This window comes from Homalodisca vitripennis, chromosome 1 (genome assembly GCF_021130785.1).
Source record: "Homalodisca vitripennis isolate AUS2020 chromosome 1, UT_GWSS_2.1, whole genome shotgun sequence".
Classification (NCBI taxonomy): domain Eukaryota; kingdom Metazoa; phylum Arthropoda; class Insecta; order Hemiptera; family Cicadellidae; genus Homalodisca; species Homalodisca vitripennis.
Genome location: NC_060207.1, coordinates 58,054,024 through 58,073,537, shown reverse-complemented (window position 1 = coordinate 58,073,537; position 19,514 = coordinate 58,054,024). Strand labels below are relative to the sequence as shown.

The 19,514-nt window shown below is 30.8% G+C and overlaps 1 protein-coding gene across 1 annotated transcript; it reads left to right on the top strand.

Moving 5' to 3' along the window:
• The first annotated feature begins 81 nt into the window (after positions 1 to 81).
• On the top strand, positions 82 to 18,210 carry LOC124362202 (SIN3-HDAC complex-associated factor). The gene is made up of 5 exons (XM_046816507.1): positions 82 to 170; positions 2,532 to 2,685; positions 5,506 to 5,683; positions 7,345 to 7,471; positions 10,753 to 18,210. The coding sequence occupies exons 1-5, from the start codon at positions 97 to 99 to the stop codon at positions 10,967 to 10,969; spliced, it is 750 nt and encodes a 249-aa protein (XP_046672463.1). The 5' UTR covers positions 82 to 96; the 3' UTR covers positions 10,970 to 18,210.
• Positions 18,211 to 19,514: the final 1,304 nt, after the last annotated feature.

Genomic DNA, 19,514 nt, shown 5'->3' with positions numbered 1-19,514 from the left:
CACTTATAAAGACATGGGTATGGTAGGTATGTATAATATGAAATGTATAAACATTGGTCACTGATCATTACATTTTGTTTCAGAGAATATTAGAAGATGTTTAGTTTCCACAAACCCAAAGTTTACCGGTCACCTTCAGGTTGCTGTATTTGCAAGGCTAAATCTAGCAGGTAAAACAAATGTAAATTTTCTTTAGCAGAGTTCATTTGTTGAAGTATATGGAATACCTTAGAATCCTTTTTATTGGGGAATGTTGTAATTTACCATCTAACTTAGCTTTAAGAAGGATTAGTTTTTTAATTGGGTTAATTATTTAAAATGTCATAGTCACAGCCCTTTAACTCTTAAGTGGTGAACACTAATAATGTCGATCAGAGTCTAATGCTAAGTGGCTATCATCTTAATCTAACATATTTGATAGTATATGAGCCAATATCATTATTTCGATATTTTGGTGATATTTTTAGTATGTTTATAATGAATCTGTGTTTAAAAAATAAATAACAGTTGAAAGTGAAATGATTATTTGCCCATTCTTGTTTGTATTGATCATGTTTTGATATAAAAGTAATTATTTGACGAAATAATAACTTGTTATTGATTGGTTGTGTTTTATGTTAACCCTTCAACGTGGGGATTTCCCATAGTGGTTTTTTTGTGACTCCAAGACTAACTCTCATGTCCAAGAGTAGCGATTTATACTACAAAGACATCCTGACTTGATATCTTGAATGTGCAGATAGTTCACTTGCTGTTGCTGTTAGAATGTGCTCTAAACCACAACGTTCACATGAAACCGTTGTAGTCAACATTGTTTATCAGCCGTAACTGTCTTATAAAACCACGTTAAAAGGGTTAATCTATAATATATATAGCCGTATATGTAAACTCACTGACTGATATAGTGTGCAAATTCTAACAAATTTCTAAAAGAACGGGAGACACGAAATTTGGCACTCATGTAGCTTTACCCATAAAAAGTCTGATACCCAGAAAGTTTTACTTTTAAACCCCTCAAAAAGATTTTCACACTTTTTCAATCTTTTAAGTCTTTTTGAAACCTGATAATGGGTGAACCGTTAGAACTAGCTTGAAATTGACGAAAAATCGTTAGTGAAGAATGAACCCTAAAAAAATGTTAGTAACTTTTTACACCATCGGTTTGGGTGCCAACGCATTTAAAAGCAAAAATTTTGAAATTTTAACTTTTTGAAAATTAATTGTTTCCTGGTCCGATAGTGGTCAAACAGTTGGTCCTAGTTAAAATATAATTTTCCATGTAAATTTTGAAATAACGTGATCTACAAAAAATACCCAGTAACTTTTTGCCCTATCTTTATTAGTTTGGCCGAAAAATGTGTTGAAATGTATAACTTTTGTAATTTGTACATGAAAATTTAGTTATCTGGTCTGATAGTGCCTGAATCCGTTGGTCATAGCTCAAATCTATATTTTCATGGGTATATGAAAGTGGTGTGATCTCTAAAAGTGTCTAGTGATTTATTCGTTCTCCTTCCTCAAGCCCAAAAATGCTCTCAACGTCAAAAATCTTTGTTGCATATTGGCAATTTTAGAAATTTAAAATTGTTTTGTGACTAATTTGTGCGATTCGATCCAATTCTGGATTGAGCTTGTATTATTACAGGAACGAGTGACTTGTATACATTTTGGTATGTTGATATAACTCTTCTAATGGTAAATGTTTGCCTGTCTGTTTGTTCTCCATGGGATATCTCCAGAACAATATGAACGAAATCATATAGTCAAACCCACTTCTGGGTGTACAAAATTGAAATTCGGTACAGTTATACTTAAGCGTGTGATTGCCATGTTTTTGTTTTAAACTGCTCCAAGCCAATCATAATCACAGACCTGTACAACATTTTCTCTCAAGCTCTCTGGGTAAACTATAGGTCTTAGCTGAAATCTGATATTAGAATTGTTGGATCTTGCAGACATTTCGTTAATGACCAATAACAGCCAAACGAGAGGGTATACCTCAAATCTGAGGGCAGAATTCAGTTTGGGAATAAAATTTTCTACATGAAAGGTCCAGTCACTTTTTGTTGTGCCTTCAGCGGTTAAGCCACAAAATGCCTTTAAAGTCAAAACTTTATTTAAATCCAGAAAATAAGTAAAATCTATGGTCTACTTAAACCGTCTACCTAACCCCATCAGTTGGAGGGTTAAAACTTTCCTTGAGGACATTATAATATGGTGTACGTAAAATCTCAATGCCAAGATCCATTTTGGTAACACCACATAAAGTACAAAATGCACTTTAGTTTAAAAAATTTTTGTATGAAATTCAATAATTATTTCTTTTAATGAATTTACGTGGGAAAATAATAAATGCATTTAATTTAGTAACCTAATTTCCAATGTTTTTGTTTACAACCAGAGTAATTAAATAGATTAATTACCATTGTAGTATTTTAAATTATTTTAATTTAAAGTTTCGTCCCAAGTTAAACATTTTTCACATTTGAGATTAACATAGGCTATTGACTAAATGAAAAATAATATTGCAGCTCACGCTTCACTGACAGCAAGAAGTATGAAGAAGACTTTGTAGACTGTTTCCAGCTGGAGGAGAGAAGGGCAGGAGAGGTGTGCAATGCTTGCGTGTTGCTTGTCAAGCGATGGAAGAAACTGCCTCCTGGTACCCAACGACATTGGCGCCATGTATGTTATTTATCCTGGTCCTAAGTAAAGTTACTATTAATGCTAATTAAGAAGTCTCATTATGTCAATGTATCATTAAATTCACACAGATGATTGATTACCAGTAGGGCACCTACTCTTTGAAGCAAGTCTGTAGATATTCAAGATAATGTGTCATGTTGACACAAGCACATGCTAGGTGGCATTAGGCTGGCTGTGGAGCTACTTGGAGAAATGTGTTGAGATGATGGAGTGTTAGTTAATTGGGTTAGTGAAATCTTCTCAAAATGTACCTCAGCAAACATACTTGTTTACTGTTATAAATAAGAACTTAAGTTATCTCAAATCCATTCTTTTTTTTTAAACATCGATTTTAGTGTTTCTTTATTGGTGAATATTGTTAAAAATATGATTAGACTATCTGTCAACATTACTTGTTTATAATGTATATCATTTCATATACACAGTTTCTAACTTTAACCCATATTAAAAGGCTCATATGTGTAGTTGGTAGCTAACTAGCTTTTAACATTTCAATTGCAAAAAAATAATTGTTGTGTCTATGTAGGCGACACTATTAAAATGTTGCATTAAAACTAGTTTTTATGATATAGGGTAAGGTTGAATCATAAAATTTTACTATAAAAAGAAACAATGTAGAAAGAGGTAAACACACATCTTAAGTGAAAACATTTCATATTTTCTTTTAGTTGTCAAGATTTATTTTCAGCCTCAATTTTATTCAGTGTTACATCAAACAGGTCTCAATTTATTTATGTTGTTGCAACTTGATCAATATATTTTAGTTTGTAGAGTGATGTATATTTATATGTTTGTTATTGATAACATTTACAAATACATTTATATGTATTAATAATAGGCATGATAAATCAAGTTCAATCCTTTATTGTATAAACCCCTAGGTAATTTAAAACAGTATTTTGATATGCACAATTTCATTAAATGACAAAACTAATTTAAAATTAAGTACAACCTACAAGAATAAGTACATAAATGAAGTGGCTAAAAGATAATAATATCTTATACATACACATTAACGAGACTTTAGGTAGTTTAAAAAATTGCATAATACTTATTTTTATAATTTGTTTAGTTTTGTTATGTGTTTATTCCATTTTTATGTTTTAGGATTTAAATCTTTTAACCCTGGAACTGGCGGTCATATTTCTCTCAGTTGCGGAGCGTTTTTAGTACTTCATACATTGCCTTATATTTATTTTATTATTACATGTGTACTTTAAAGTACCTATGTCATATTATATATTTTTTATTCAGCATTTTTCAAGGAACATATTTTACATAATATAATTATAATAAAAAAATATCCTTACTCTACCTCTTCATGAAAAAAACTTTTTTTATAAAAAAGAAAAGTTTGTTCAAAGTTTTTGATTTGTAAAATTGTTGTTGTTAGTGATATGCAAAATCCAAAATATACAAAAGAAAAAGCATTTAATTCTGAGTAAAAATAAAACTACACATAGTTTATAAGGTATTTATTTCTACATGTGGTAAACGATACAAAAATCATACACTGACATTCGAAAGTGCTTCTTACCAACAAAAGTAAGAATTTCAAAGCTCACTTGGATTTGTACAATCTTGTAACTATTAGTTCATATTAATTTTCTATTTTTTATTATATTATATTTTTTTAATTATGTTCTGATTGAATGTCTAAATCAGAATCCTCATCGTTGCTTATTTCATGTTCAACTAGTCATGTCGAATGTCACTTGAACGATCGCGGAAATTACGATCCATTACGTAAACACGCATAAAAAACTTACTATTATTGTGTCATATACACAACCATCATTACAACGAACTCAAACAAACAATAAACCAGACAGAACACCATGCAGCTGACGAAATAACAATAGCCGAATGAACCAGTTGACTCATCGCTGCGCACGCAACTAGCGCGGTACGCGGAAGAATGTAAACAAACAGTTCAGAGATTATAAAACGTATGGACGTGCAACGAAACGATAAAATTATTTATTAGTGTATTATTTACATAAATTGAACCTTCCTCTTTCGATTGATGTTCTGTTAGTCATGTCAAATGTCACTTGAACGATCGCGGAAATTACGATCCATTACGTAAACACGCACAAAAAAACTACTATTATCGCGTCATATACACAGCCATCATTACAACGAACTCAAACAAACAATAAACCAGATAGAACACCATGCAGCTGACGAAATAACAATAGCCGAATGAACCAGTTGACTCATCGCTGCGCGCGCAACTAGCGCGGTACGCGGAAGAATGTAACCAAAAAGTTCAGAGATTATAAAACGTATGGACGTGTAACGAAACGATAAAATTATTTATTAGTGTATTATTTACATAAATTGAACCTTCCTCTTTCGATTGGTATCAATACCGATACTCCTTGATCGTGTTTTAAGTACGTAATATTGAGAAATAAAAGACATGTTAAAACGCCCGATATCGGGCGCTGCCATCTAGGATGCGACTAAAACGCCCGATATCGGGTGTTTGCCAGTTCCAGGGTTAAATAAATTATTTCTCCAAAAGAAGCATTCAGTAATGCTCAACCTTTATTGAAAGTGTTGGGATAATTATTCCTTTTGTTAAATTACACTTATTTTTAAACAAAAATGTTTTAACTGTACAAAAATATGTAATTTCCAAAAGTCAGATTTCTGCCATATATATTCATTAGTTTCAATTTCATTGATGCTTGTTGTTATTCCATAGAAACAAATTATCAAGCAAACAGAATCATCAAATAGTTCTCTATAATGTTGCTTGAATCATTTTATGTTTTGTGTTGAATCTTTTAGGTGGTTGACGCAAGGGCAGGACCAGGAACGAAATCTTTTGTCAAAATAAAATCAAAGAAGAATGGCAAACACAAAATCAAAAGTAAGAAACATATTGAAGAGGAAGAAATAGAAGACGAGTCTAAGAAAATGATAGAGAATGATGAACACCATGAATTTGTTATAAATGACATATCAGGTTTGTAAATGTTTATGTTACTTAAGCAGTGTAACATGGGTATACCCAAGTGCAAACTTGGATTTAAGATTCTAGTACCTCTGGATGTGCATATAATTGGTCTTTATTGTTGTTTTATCAAGCACAAAAAGATGCTATTTTTACTGAGGCAGAATTTATTTATGTACAATTTATTAAATCATAAATTTTTTTCAAAAATAAGAAAGTTACAACAAAAAATGTATAGAGTAGTGTACAACATCCTGAAAGAGTCCAGTATTATTTGTGATCACTGTGTTAAAGGTCACTGATATATCATTGGTCAATTTTGGGCTGGTATCCACAGGGCTAGTAATAGGCTGAAAGATAAGTTTTGTAAACCGTTGATAAATGTGTATTCTGTGATATTAGTAATAAAGTTTTAATGTTAGGAGTAATTAAATATATGTTAGTACTATTTATTTATTGCAACGGTCTCCCATTACACAGACTAGATACAATATTGTGAGGGTTAATTTAATTAAAACTACTTGATGGAAAAAAGGTTAAAATGGGTGTAATAAATTAATTTAAAAGAAACAAAAGTATCTTATGAACAAAAAATAATTAACATGTGATTAATAATATGATTTTATAAAAACAACAGGTAAAAAGTCAGTATTGAACATGTTTCTCACTGTAACAGAAGAGAAAAATTTATTGACCAAACAAGGGAAAGAGAAAAAAAAGTTTGCAGCACTGCACAACTTGACGGCAACAAGGGAATTTTGCAACTGAAAACAATCATCTGCAGTGGTGATTCTACTGAAGATCTTGAGATCATCAGTGAATAGAAGGTACTGAGAGGATATTGCTGTGCCAACATCATTGATAAAGAGGGCAAACAGGAACTGTGCTAAATTTGAGCCCTGGGGACACCCGATAGAACAGGAATGGGTTCTGATAGGGGTTAAATCGGACTTTTAATGTGTGATCTGTCAAGTAACTAAATCCAGGACAAGAGAGATCCTTGCACTCTGTATCCCCGCAGCTTAGCAAGTAACAGGGGATGGCATACCCCGTCGAACGCCTTTGGATAATCAAGTTATATGTAGTCGACGTGCATTCTCATATTGAAAGCAGAAAGTATGTAGTCCTCCATAGCAGCTAGATTTTTCACTGTTGACTTTTCTCTACGGAATGTTGTTTAGGAGCAATAACAGTTTTCAATGCAAAAGCCAATTCGTCCAGAACAAGTGGCCATGGGAATATTGATATATATATCGGAGTTTTGTATTGTTTTTCTTCTTCTATGGTCAGTCAATATACTATGTGTCATTGTGTAAATATTTTCATTTGACAGGTGATGCAGTGGTCAAACAGTGTTGTTTTTGTTGAAACACCATATTGAAACAATATTTTATATAAACAGAGTTTAGAATTTATAACAACAATTTGCAACAATCTATCCTATGACTAGACAGCAATGTTGCAACATTGCCTGGGCATTTCTACATGCAAAAAACTGCATCAGCTCCTGGAAGAAACCATTGATTACAATGAGTACAGTAAAATTTGTTGGACATTTAAAACTATAAATCTGAAGTTCTTATAATATTTATAAGAGATTCTTGGTTGGTTTCAATGTTAATGGACTAAGCATTTCTATCAATTACAAACTTAAAAGTTGATTTGTTTTATAGAGGAATTTTCTGAGCCATCAAGCCCAATAGAGGAAGATGAACCTATCTCCATGTGCATGCGTTCACACAAGCGTCTCAACACCTCCCCACCTGTCAGCAGCTTTCTCGATATGACTTTCTGGAAACGGTGAGTCCCTGTAATCACAGTATATTCTATTCATTCCTTCCTCTCTTTGTCTCATACTGCTTATTATGATACTTGTGCAATTTTAAGTTTTAAATAACTAACATACCATACTGATCAATGACAATCCTTAGAACAAAGAATTTTATAGTTGTTATTGGGGAGTAATTGAATTTAAGAATAAAAAATAAATGAAAATTGAATTATGTTATATGAGAGTTTGTGGTTATAGCAACTTTTCTGAGGACCACCTGTTTCTTGCCATGACCAGGAACCAGAGAGGGCATTTGTTGTCCTCGATTAGTGATGTCCTAAGTTTCACAGTAATTCAAGAGTCAGTTCATACAGTCGCAGAAGCACTTACCCTTTCTTGAGTTGCTGGACCCTAACGCTTTTAATAGGGGGCAAAAATGGTCATCATTTTTTCCTAAAAGGGCAGCCACTTTTTACAATTTTGTAAGGGTTTTTTATTTTAATCACTGCTCATCCATTTATCAAGATAGACATTTTTTAAATATCAGTGTTTTTATAAATAAATGTAGTTTACAACAAAAGAATTAAAATTACACAGGGTGGCACATATGTCAGTTTTCCCAGAAGAGAAATTTAAAGGCATTATATTATAGGTTAATTGAATAAAAAACTTTTAGGCAAGAAAACAAATTCATTACATGAAATTACTTACATATTACAATACAATGTTATAGCAGTTGTTCGAAATTTGTAGCAATAAAGGTTTATTATTATTAACAAGTTCAAATGCATTTTAGTTAGGTTTCTGAGTTCATCAAGATTTTCCTGTTTTGAAGCATACACCGCCTACTTTATAATACCCCACAGTGAAAAATCACATGGGGTCAGGCCTGGCAAGCGCACAGGCCAATGAACTGTACCACGGCAACCAATCCATTCATTAAATGTGTTATTTAAAAAATCTAGAACTCGGATACTGAAATGTGCTGGGGCACCATCTTGATGCCAGATGAGCAAATGAATATTGAAAACAGGATTGTTTCTGGGCTCGGGAACTACTACTTCTTGCAGCAGCCATAAGTAACTTTATCTTGATGCCAGATGAGCAAATGAATATTGAAAACAGGATTGTTTCTGGGCTCGGGAACTACTACTTCTTGCAGCAGCCATAAGTAACTTTCTGAGTTAACATTTCCTAGAAGAAAATAAAAACCAATCAGTGCAGTACTCAAAATACCTCCCCATACTAGACACCAGGCACATTGAGTTCGGCTTAGATTACGTTATGAGGAATTACATTGGACCAGTACATGCAGTTATGCCGATTAACGTGTCCATTTTCTTTGAAACATGCCACATCACACCACAAAATTGATTGCAAGAAATTTGGATCAGCCTCTGAGCGGATAATTATTCTCACAGAATTCCAATTGCCTATTGGAATCATCCTTGTGAAGCGCTTGGAGTAAAGATGGACTGAATGGCTTGAATTTAATTGCTTTCACATTATTTGCACACTTCTTGATATTTCTAGTTCAGCAAATGCCTTACGGGTCGATTACCGGACTGGCTACAAAGCTTGAGCAACTGTCTGCATGTTTTCTTTGTTGCAAATTGATCGTGGATGACCACACTTCGGGGCATTTAAAACGCTTCCTGTGTTTTCAAATTTCTGATTTAACTTCTGCGTATACTGTCAAGTGGGTATTGCGACACCTGAATATTTACCACTAAATCCTTCAATTATTATATCAGTATTTTTATTTTGCTTCCACCACAACTGAAGAATATAAACTCGAATATAAAACACACAAACAAATGCAAAGAGCGTCACTTACACTAGCCACTGGAACAGACAACAATGAACTTACTCCGTGTTGCTGCCAACTTAACATTGTTACCAACCTATTGAAACAAAATATCCCAAATTATGGGGAAACTGACATATGTGCCACCCTGTATATCTAATTATAAGTGTCACATGTATCTACAAAAACTGCAAAATTTGCAAAATTCTTTTATAGCTCTATTTTGTATATAATTATGACAGTTTGGATTCTATTGGATGAACTCATTTTTGTACTAAAATGTAAATGTATAGAAGAGAGAAATTATATTTATAGAAGTTAATGTTTTATACAAATTTGTCTATGGCAATTTTTTTTAATGTTTACAAAAGTAGAAACTGTGAAATAAAGGCTTAACCTTTTTAAGGTAACAATTTTGTTTTCATGACAAAATTATATACTTCTAGAAAGTACATTTATATTAATTTACAACAAAGTATTTGTATCTTTTTTTTAAAAATGACTGTGATTAGGAACAATTAATTCACTAGTGCCATATCTACCAAACTAACATTGTCTTCTGATTCATTACCTAGTAGTACCCTATTGTCACTACTGTTTTAACACTCATTGTGAAATGTATGATAATTTATTTACTCAACAATAAAAATATTGAACATTGGACATTTTGTGATTTTACAAAACATAGCCTTTGCAAACAATTGTTATATAAACATTTATTTGCTTACAGGCTATTGAAACGATGTTTCTGAAAGCCAAGAGTACACCCTTTACAATAATGGCACTCACGATCATGTAGAACTTAAACTCTCGACAGGGAATTTTGACAAACAGCATTAATTTTTGCGTGTGGTAATTACGTAAACAAATTGCAATCGAAAATGTAAACGTCCAAGTTTAACATTTTATGACTAAATAAATGGAACTATAGAATGTTTTACGGTATAATATGAAACCTTAGATCTTTATTTTTAAATGTACTTATGTTTTAGTTCAAACGAAGTAAAAATAGACTTGCTATGAGAGATAATATTACAACATGTGTCAAAAATAGCCTAGTGCCATTTGAAAATATAGTTAATGCGTCGGTAATCGCTTAAAGCCAGTTCCAGGGTTAAGAGAGCCAAAGAAAACCGTGAGAATACAGCGGGCTATACAAAGTTTAGTACGTTAATTTGTCTTAGTGACTCTACCAGAGTTAGGCTGCTTAGGGGATTAAAGAACAACCCATTGCCGTGGGGCTGTTGGGGGATGCGGGGTTATTTTAAAATTGCCTTCTAGAGGCAATTAGTTGTCATTGCTTGGTATGCCTCGTTCTCTCTCATTCCAGATATAACTGGAGTGCAACACTTGTCTGTATGATATAATATTATGCTAATCAAATGAATAGCTGTACATCTTAAAGACCAAATTAAATAAAAACTTATATTTAATACTAATATTCCCAAAATAATTATATTTTCAATAGTTGTAAATTTTAATATTTATCGTATGATGTTACAGGGAAAAGGTTTGTTGTGGAGTTATATTCAAAGGTCCACAAGGACAAGTAATAATAGATCCCCGATTCATGAAACCATGCATGTTCAAACGTGCAGCTCCACCCCCACCTCCACCCACCACTATTACCAAGGTGTACAGTGACAACTCCTCCGACTCTGGTTACGATGAATCCTCCAATCCAGGAGAAGGCGGACAATCCAACACCAGTAGTAATTAACAAAAGTTACAATTAGACATCACATTATTCAAAATACCTGATTATTTCATCTACTTGTTTCATATTTTTGTCATTTTTTAGTGACAATCAAATTGTCTCTAGCGTTGTTTCATTTTTTATATACAGGGAGTTACAAAATTGTAAATTTATCTCAAGCATTCAGGTTTAAGAATTAGTCCATTAATTGTCTGGTTTGATTTCTAGTTTCAAGTCTTAAATGTTGCATTATGTCACAAAAAGACAAACTTGGTGGTTTTATTGTTTCTTGTGTTGTTTATTAATAGTCAAATTAGTGATCCTAGGTGACAATATTACTGTACAATAAATGTTACATTTGACATCTTCCAGATGTCTTGGGGCTCAGAAAGTTAAAAACTCAACCAAGGTTTTTTTTATTTTTAAGTAATTCAGCAAAAGTGTATATATTAATATATTTTCCTATATTAAATCAGATATTTTATTAAGATTTAGTGTAGTACAATCAGTTCATCCTGATTGTATACTTCTCATGTGTTTCTTCTTTTGATGAATAGAAATTATAATTAAAAGAATTGCAGTTCTGTAACACCCTGTTAATGATAAATTTATCTTCATAATACAATCATAAACACCAATTTTCAATAAATTTGTACTTAAAAACAGGTAGGTGGAATTATTAGGTGCAGCGATCACACAATGTTGCCAAACAATCATGACTAGAAGGGTCCAATCTTTTATATCGAGTATGAATCAAATATGGCTCGAGACGAGATGTGAATGTGTTAGGATCTAATACAGCACTGCCACTAGTGTATTGGATGTTAGGGGCTCTAGCAATAAGCAACTGCAGTATTATATGCTATCTAGTTCCTATAGAGGATTTCTCTTTTTCTGGCTCATCCATTTCTCCTGGACCTACCTGCATTATTGTTGGTTTCAGTACAAATAGTTTACGATCTAAACTGAGTATTCTCTGTTTTACATTTTACCCATTAAATATTTTCTTTAAATTAAAGTTCAGATGTAATGGTTTGTTAATATACATTTGGGTACTTTATTATAAAATTTGATGAAAAGTCCTGTTAATAATTAATTAAATTCAATCTAGCCTGAGCAGCTGCAGCACTAACAGCTTAAGGGGAGTCTGAACACCCTATCTTTCTTATGCTAAATTTTCAATTTTGATGTACCCTTTTCTCAGAAATGGAATAGGTATTTGAAACTTTTACCAACTTTCTAAAACACTTTTTCTGTACAATTTTATAACATTTGATAGGAAAATTATTTGTAGTTATTCGTGCTTTTTTGAAAAAAAAACAATTTTTTGTAATTTCTTTTATTGTTATTAGGCTTTATTAATATGTTATCTGATTTTGTATTTAGGTCATATTTGATTGGAATAAATGTCAACACAGTAGCATCGTGGATCCTGAAAAAAGGTACATATAAGTAATAAAAAGGTGAATTTGTGGGAAATCAGAGTTAAACTTTATTTTACAGTAAATTAATTTAACTTATACGTTATTTGATCTCTAAAAGTGCCCAGATGAGTAGAAATGGTTGTCTGGGTCATCTTGTTCATTTTACAACTCCTCAAGTTTTCTTTTTGTAGCTGTTCTTGATTGTCGTGCCTTTTTTTTGTAGCTCCAAAATTTGTTTCTTGGCTTTGCGTATTTTAATAATGTCAGTGTTTTTCAACTCCTGAGTACAATGCTTGCAGACATTTATGCCTAGTTTTCTCAAAATCAAGCACTTAGCAAGATTGCCTTTATTAAATGTACCAACAGCGTCAAATGCACCAAACTTCAGGGTTTTGAAGGAAACGAACACATTTTTATTTTTAGTAAAACTTGTTCTAACACAAACACAATTCTAACAAACAATAAAAATAACTATATTTCACTTCACAACAAAGAATCAAACCAACTAACAGATGTGAGATCTGCTCAGTATAACAGATGGCTATTACCACCATAAGGGGAAAATACCCTAGATCAGCAAGTGATATATAACCAAAAATGTCTTGGTCATTGCAGTTATTTAAGCCGAAAACGGTATGACATTGTTTTACAAAATTCGATGCAACATTTTTTCTAACCATACAATTTAATTCAAATTTGTTTTAAATAAATTATAAATATCTGTAGGAAGTAATAACAGCAAAAAATAAAATTAGATTTTTTGTTCCTATTTTGCGTTTCGACTCCCCTGAAACATATTTGTTGGATAATCCTTCAAATTTTCTATAATATCATATTTATTTTATAGAATATCATGTCTCATATCATTAATGCGCTATAACTTAGACTCAATAAGGATTTCTAGGGGACATTCATATAGGTTTACAAGTTACCAATTTTGTAATGGTAGTGGACACATTCAAAATCTATAAAACAAATATTACTTTTTATAGATTTGTTACAAAGTAGTATTCATAATATTACTCTGTAAGTTTGAGAAAGTGAATTATTCAAAGTAGCAAAATTTGTTTTGAAAGTTTGAATTTTTTAAATTATAAATATTTTTATACTCGTAAAGAGTAAAAATATTTGTTAGTGAAAATAATACAATTTCTTTTAACCCTTTTAGTGCTATGGTACGATACATAAGATCATGTTTGACTTACAAGAACGCCGTGGCCCAATATTCTAGACTATTCGCTTTTTTCACTTCCGACCATGTAAATGCTTTGAGATTACATGAAAAAACAGTATTAACCATACAGGTAAACAGTTTTATAATTATTGCAACTGTGTTTGAATTTTAGCAAAAAATACTCAACATTTCATATATATTGTTAACAGCATATAAAACCATGAATGTAAGTTCATACAATAAGCCCAATATTCCAATACTTTTCAAGAATAGGTCTTAAAATATTGCGTGCATCTTAGAAATCAACTTGAAAACAAAATAAGCTAATTTGAAATGGGCACATATATTTTCCCTTATATGTTTAGAAAGTAAACACAAAAATTTTAAATATAAAATAGTATTAAAATGGCTCACATACAGTTATTATTAGGAAACCTATTTAACCACCTATAATTAAAAAAAAATGATTCCCCACACAAAATTGCTTTTATTGTAATGTATGTGAAATTTTGCATTTCTGGTGTAATATGCTATGGCCGTTTTAGGTAAATAATAAAAATTATGAACACTGAAAGGGTTGATATTTATTGAGTTATCGTTTAAAAAAATCATAAACATAAGACAAAATAATTTAATTTTAAAATATTGATTGATTACATTTATAAATTTGTGACAACCACCATAGCCTAAATACATTTTTTTTTTATCAGTTGTTTGTATAACCTTAAAATATAAACTTTAAAATCGATTTATGGGATATTGTAATATTACAACTAATGCATTATGATAAGTTTTATAACCAGTTATTAATGGTTTAATATTCATTTCATGAATATATCTTTCGTTGATTTGTACACCACATTTAGAACTTACACTCTTGGATCTTCATATTAATGATTTCTCATATAATTTTAATTCGTTTTTATAAAATTCTTAGACTTGAACATTGAGTGTTCAAGTATAAGTAGTCTTCCTTAGTTCAATAAATGTTTATTGTATGTTGGTAGTTTACATTAACGTTAGCACAAAGGAGAGCGTGTGCCTTGTTAGGGGACTGGAGAGCCAGAAGAGAGAGTTCTGACTTCTGTTGAATCGTTGGTCCCATGGTTTGTGTTAAGCAAGAATAATTTCCAAAGAAAATGAAAGTTTAGCTGAATTGTTTCATATGGGGTTGTCAGATCTCAGAGAGTAATATTACGTTGTAGTAGATAATATACTAAATGTTATGTGTGTTGAGTGTTCATTCTGTTGTATTTGAAATCAATCCGAAAATCTTGATAATAATTTTAACAGACAAGAAAGTCTTTAAAATACAGGTTGATTGAAGACGTCCAATACCACATTCTGTGTAAATATGTGAAAGGTGTTTTATGCATTATTTTTAAGATTAGGAAATGACTTCTAGTCAAAAATACTGCATAAATTAATGAAATATTAGACTTATATTAGGCTAGATAAATGTTGTGCACATACTTATATGTTACAGATTAATGTAGTAGTTCTATTGTATATCTCGTCATTGTGTGTTTGTGTTGAGATTGTGAGCTTTGGTTGTGCGAGTGAAGCCCACTCCATCTCAACAGTTGGTTGTAATGTTTATACATCCTGCATTTTTATTTTAATAATATTTTGTAAAAAAGGTCAATTGACATATTCCATAACTGAAACAATAAATTAGTGTAGTAGTCCAACTCATTTGTGGCACGAACAAAATATATTCTAATTAGATTATAAAATGCACGGTACTGAAAAATAAACATATCAGCAGAATGTTACTTCTGTGTTGAATTTTCTTGTAAACTAGTTCTGTTTTAGTAAAAACAGGGTCCAATTTGAAATATACTCACAATGCTTTGTTTTTGAAGATATTGATTTATTAATATTCGTAAAAAGTTTTGTATTAAAAATGTTAAGCCAAACATTAACAACCGTGTTTTATTTAGTTCAATGAAATTCTCTGCAAAAACTCTAGTTAGGCCTATCATTTCATAATATTTTTATGTAATGGCAAAGTTCATATAGCAGATAAATGCACTTAGGAATGTCACAAAACTTCTGAAAATTGGTAAATTATAACTTTTTCTTTATAGATATGTAATAACAAAACATCCATCAGAACTTTCTTGGGTGGATATTGTATTCCCCACTGTAGGACTAGTTAATAGTAGTTATTAGCATTGACGGACCTCTTCCATCATAGTTATCCTTGCTTAACCCTTTTAGTGCCAGAATGCATTATATCACACTACTTTCTCTTTTCCCAACCATCCAAGTACTTAATTTTTACTTGAAATTACATGAAACAACCAAGTAAGCTATATGCTAACTATGCTATATGGTCAAAATAATTTTTATATGTATTATGCTAAACTATTTTGGATCTTGTATGTATTGTGGGCAGTATATATAGCTCATGCTCTAAGCCCAGTAACCCCTACAAACTTTAAGGGAAGATTTTAAAACTATGTACATGTTAGAAAATAAACTAATACCAAAATAAAGCTTTTGGAAGGGGCTCATATACACTGGGGGAAATAAAATGAAAAATCTTTCATGTAAAATTGAAATGCCTCATGGCTGTTGTTTGAAAGTTAAGTTTTAACTTTCTATAATCTAAATACTTTAAACAAATCTTCACTGTACTTTATGTGAAACAATATTTTTTAGATTAAATATGGCTTGTCTATTTAACCAAAAACAAGGTGGAAACTAAAAGGGTTACAAGGGCAAATTCAGGGAGCACATAAGTGTTTTACAGTTGAGAATTTGCAAAGTATTTGTGAATGGAATGTATCTTTGATTAGTTTTACACTATTCTAACATCTAGGCTCCATTTGTGCATTCAGGATTTTCACTCATGTTAACAAATTAAGAAAGGAAATCCCAATTTAAATTCTTTTAACAATACAAATAAGTTATACTTTTTGTATATACTGTATCTTATTTTATGTACTGTATATTAATTGTCATACAGTCTCTTAATACAGTACCTTGTATTTACAATATTAAAGCACTTCTCATTTGGAGGTTAGAATATTATGACTTGATAAAAACCTTCTGTATTGACTTTTGATCTGAAGTTCTTAACTCACTTTAAAATTTCCAAGTGTTCTTAAAAACCGGACAAACAGCCCTAGGCATTTTCCTAGATTGGTGTAATTTAGTGATTCTAAGAAATCTTCTGTACAAATTGTACAAAAACATTAGGTGTTAATTCTTTGTTATAAACAGAACTGGTAGAATTTTCTTGAGCTAGTTGTAATTAGGCATGTTTTTATCTGCTTTAACAAGAGTGAAGTGTTTGCTATAAATATTTTATTGTTAAATATATTCTTCTGTTTGAAATTTTATAAAGTTCTTAAGAAATAAATTATAAAAATAAGATTATAGCCTAAATACCGGCTCGGCACAACTTGGTGCCTGATCTCAACTTGTCTTAGCCTGGTGCAACTGCCCTTCCTTGTGATACGGTATGGTGGAAGTTACCACTTCTAAGGCTACCAACAAACATCATGTATTATTGAATGTACATACTAGCTGATTAAGGTTGTCTTGTATTATGTTTTGTGCTTGCCACCTAGAGGATTTTAAATTTTACTTATTTATTACAGTTTTAACAAACTGAAATCATTTTATCTTTTGTTAACAAAGATTGATATTTTATTAATTATTTTATTTCTACTAGCGCAATATTAAATTAATGTTGTTACTTAAGTTATTTAAAATAGTTGTTTAAAAGTTGTGTTTTACTGTAGAGTATGAAAGCCAAAATTGCATGTTGTGGTAAAGTTATCGGTTATTGGCCAAACATCATTTTCCATATGATTTTGGTTGCTATTAGTCAAAGAATTCTTTTGTTTATTCGTTAACGTTAATAATATTTGTAAAGACTTCAGAGTAAATAAAATAAATTGTATTTAATCGAGTTTTTACTTTATGTTTAAACTTAATTTTTATTTTGTATGATAATTTTACAAAAATATTTGTAATATAAAAAAGTTTATTAAACCACAAAGTAAAATTAATCAAAATTGTGGTAAGTATCTAAACCACTTTTTGTATAACACAAATGTAACTTTCAAAAATTAAATAAAATTTTTATGATCTATATTTTTTATTTAGTTTTAGTGGTTAGGTTTTAATGATTTGTATACATATTGAAATGTAATGTGGCATGCTACCTTAGTATTCCCACCGAAATACGTTTTACTAATGCTTGTAGTTTTCCTTGATTTTCAGTGTTTGTGGAGTATATTTTAAGTTTTAACAATTTTTTAGACTTTTCAATCTTTTTGTTGAAGTCAAAATTCATTTTACCACTGATGCAATGCTTTCATAGTCTTTCTTGTTAAATATCAAGTGCAAAAAGCATAATGACTGCATTTACACAAAGTGTTATTATTAAGATCAGCTTTTAGTAATTGTAGATCATAGATAAATATTTATTTTATAATTATTAGAATAATTATGATGTTTATATTTAGTTGTTTAGCTTTTACAACTTGAATTGTATATTTTGGTATCTGGAACATCCCATATAAATTTTTCTTTCAGATGTGATTTTATCTTGTTGAAATTGTAACATTGAATCATTGTTTACAAATGTGCATGGATATAATCTACTGTTCACTATTGATTTTTAGGAAATAAATTACTATTGTCTAAAATATGTGTTGTTATTATTCTTCATATATTTCTTATACATGACCTCCTTTTCAAATTCACCCATTTCTGCAAAAAATCAGTATATATATATATATATATTATATATATATATATATATATATATATATATATATATATATATATATATATATATATATATAGTCAGCTTACAATATTGTTTTGTAGACTCCCTAGCTTTTGGTAAGCTGATCATATTGGAAAAAAAATAAAAATATGTTTTATAATCATTTTACAAAATTATTTTGTCAAGCTTCCTTTAAATAATCCACTCAAAACAATGAAAATGTATAAATGAGTAACTACAGAAAAAATGTAAAAACTGTTGAATCCACATAGTGATATGTACAAGCTGATTTCACAATATAAGAATAGAATAGAAAAGAAAGGGTGAGCCTAAGGTTTGAGGAGAAGTGATGCTGGACTAGAGGGAATTGAGTGGCTGTAAGACGAGAAGACAGACTATTTGTGTAATAGTGTAATAGACTGAACAATTCAAACATTAAAATGTACAGAGCTCATTATTTTCTATTCAATTACAACTATCTACTAATCTAACCCAATTTAGTTCATCTAGCATGAACCAATAATTAAAAAAAGGACGATTCCTGTCTCCCTTCATTTTCATTGCCATCATCTTGTTTCTGTCATGACGATTGCCATTTGGCCTTTGTCAGTCGTAGGTGGTTGATCAACGAATGCAGACGTTTTGTGACCTGATTCTGTAGTTCAGTTTTTAATAATTAGTGTTGTGTTTAGTTTTTTATTAAGAGCATGTTTTAGAGATAGTGAAGGTGATACACAACATGGTGGTTGTGATTCCTGACAACGCTCTGGTATGATTTATTTATTTTAGCCTAGTTTGTAATTATGTGTTAGGTTAGTTATTTACCTGAAGAAGAGATCAGATTGCAGATCTCGAAACTTAGTGTTACTGATTTTTTGTTTCACTGAACAATGGCAAGTGTCCGGAAAAATCCCTTTTCCTTTACAATCCTTCCATCGTCAAAAATAAACTTCAAAGATTTTAGAGAAACTTTAAAGTCAAAGTTCATAGTTTCCTTAGTAAAAGTACTTGTGATGTAATACAATAGGGTCCTATGATATTTTAAAATAGAATTAGTCACAGGCTATATCATGCATCAGGTACACATTTTTCAGAGTTCGCGTATCTTATTTCAAGTTTTTCACTTCTAATTCAAATTTATTATATTTCCAGAGCAAAATTTAAGTTTTTTATTTTGCCCCGAGACACTATATATATATATATACATATAATTTTGTCATG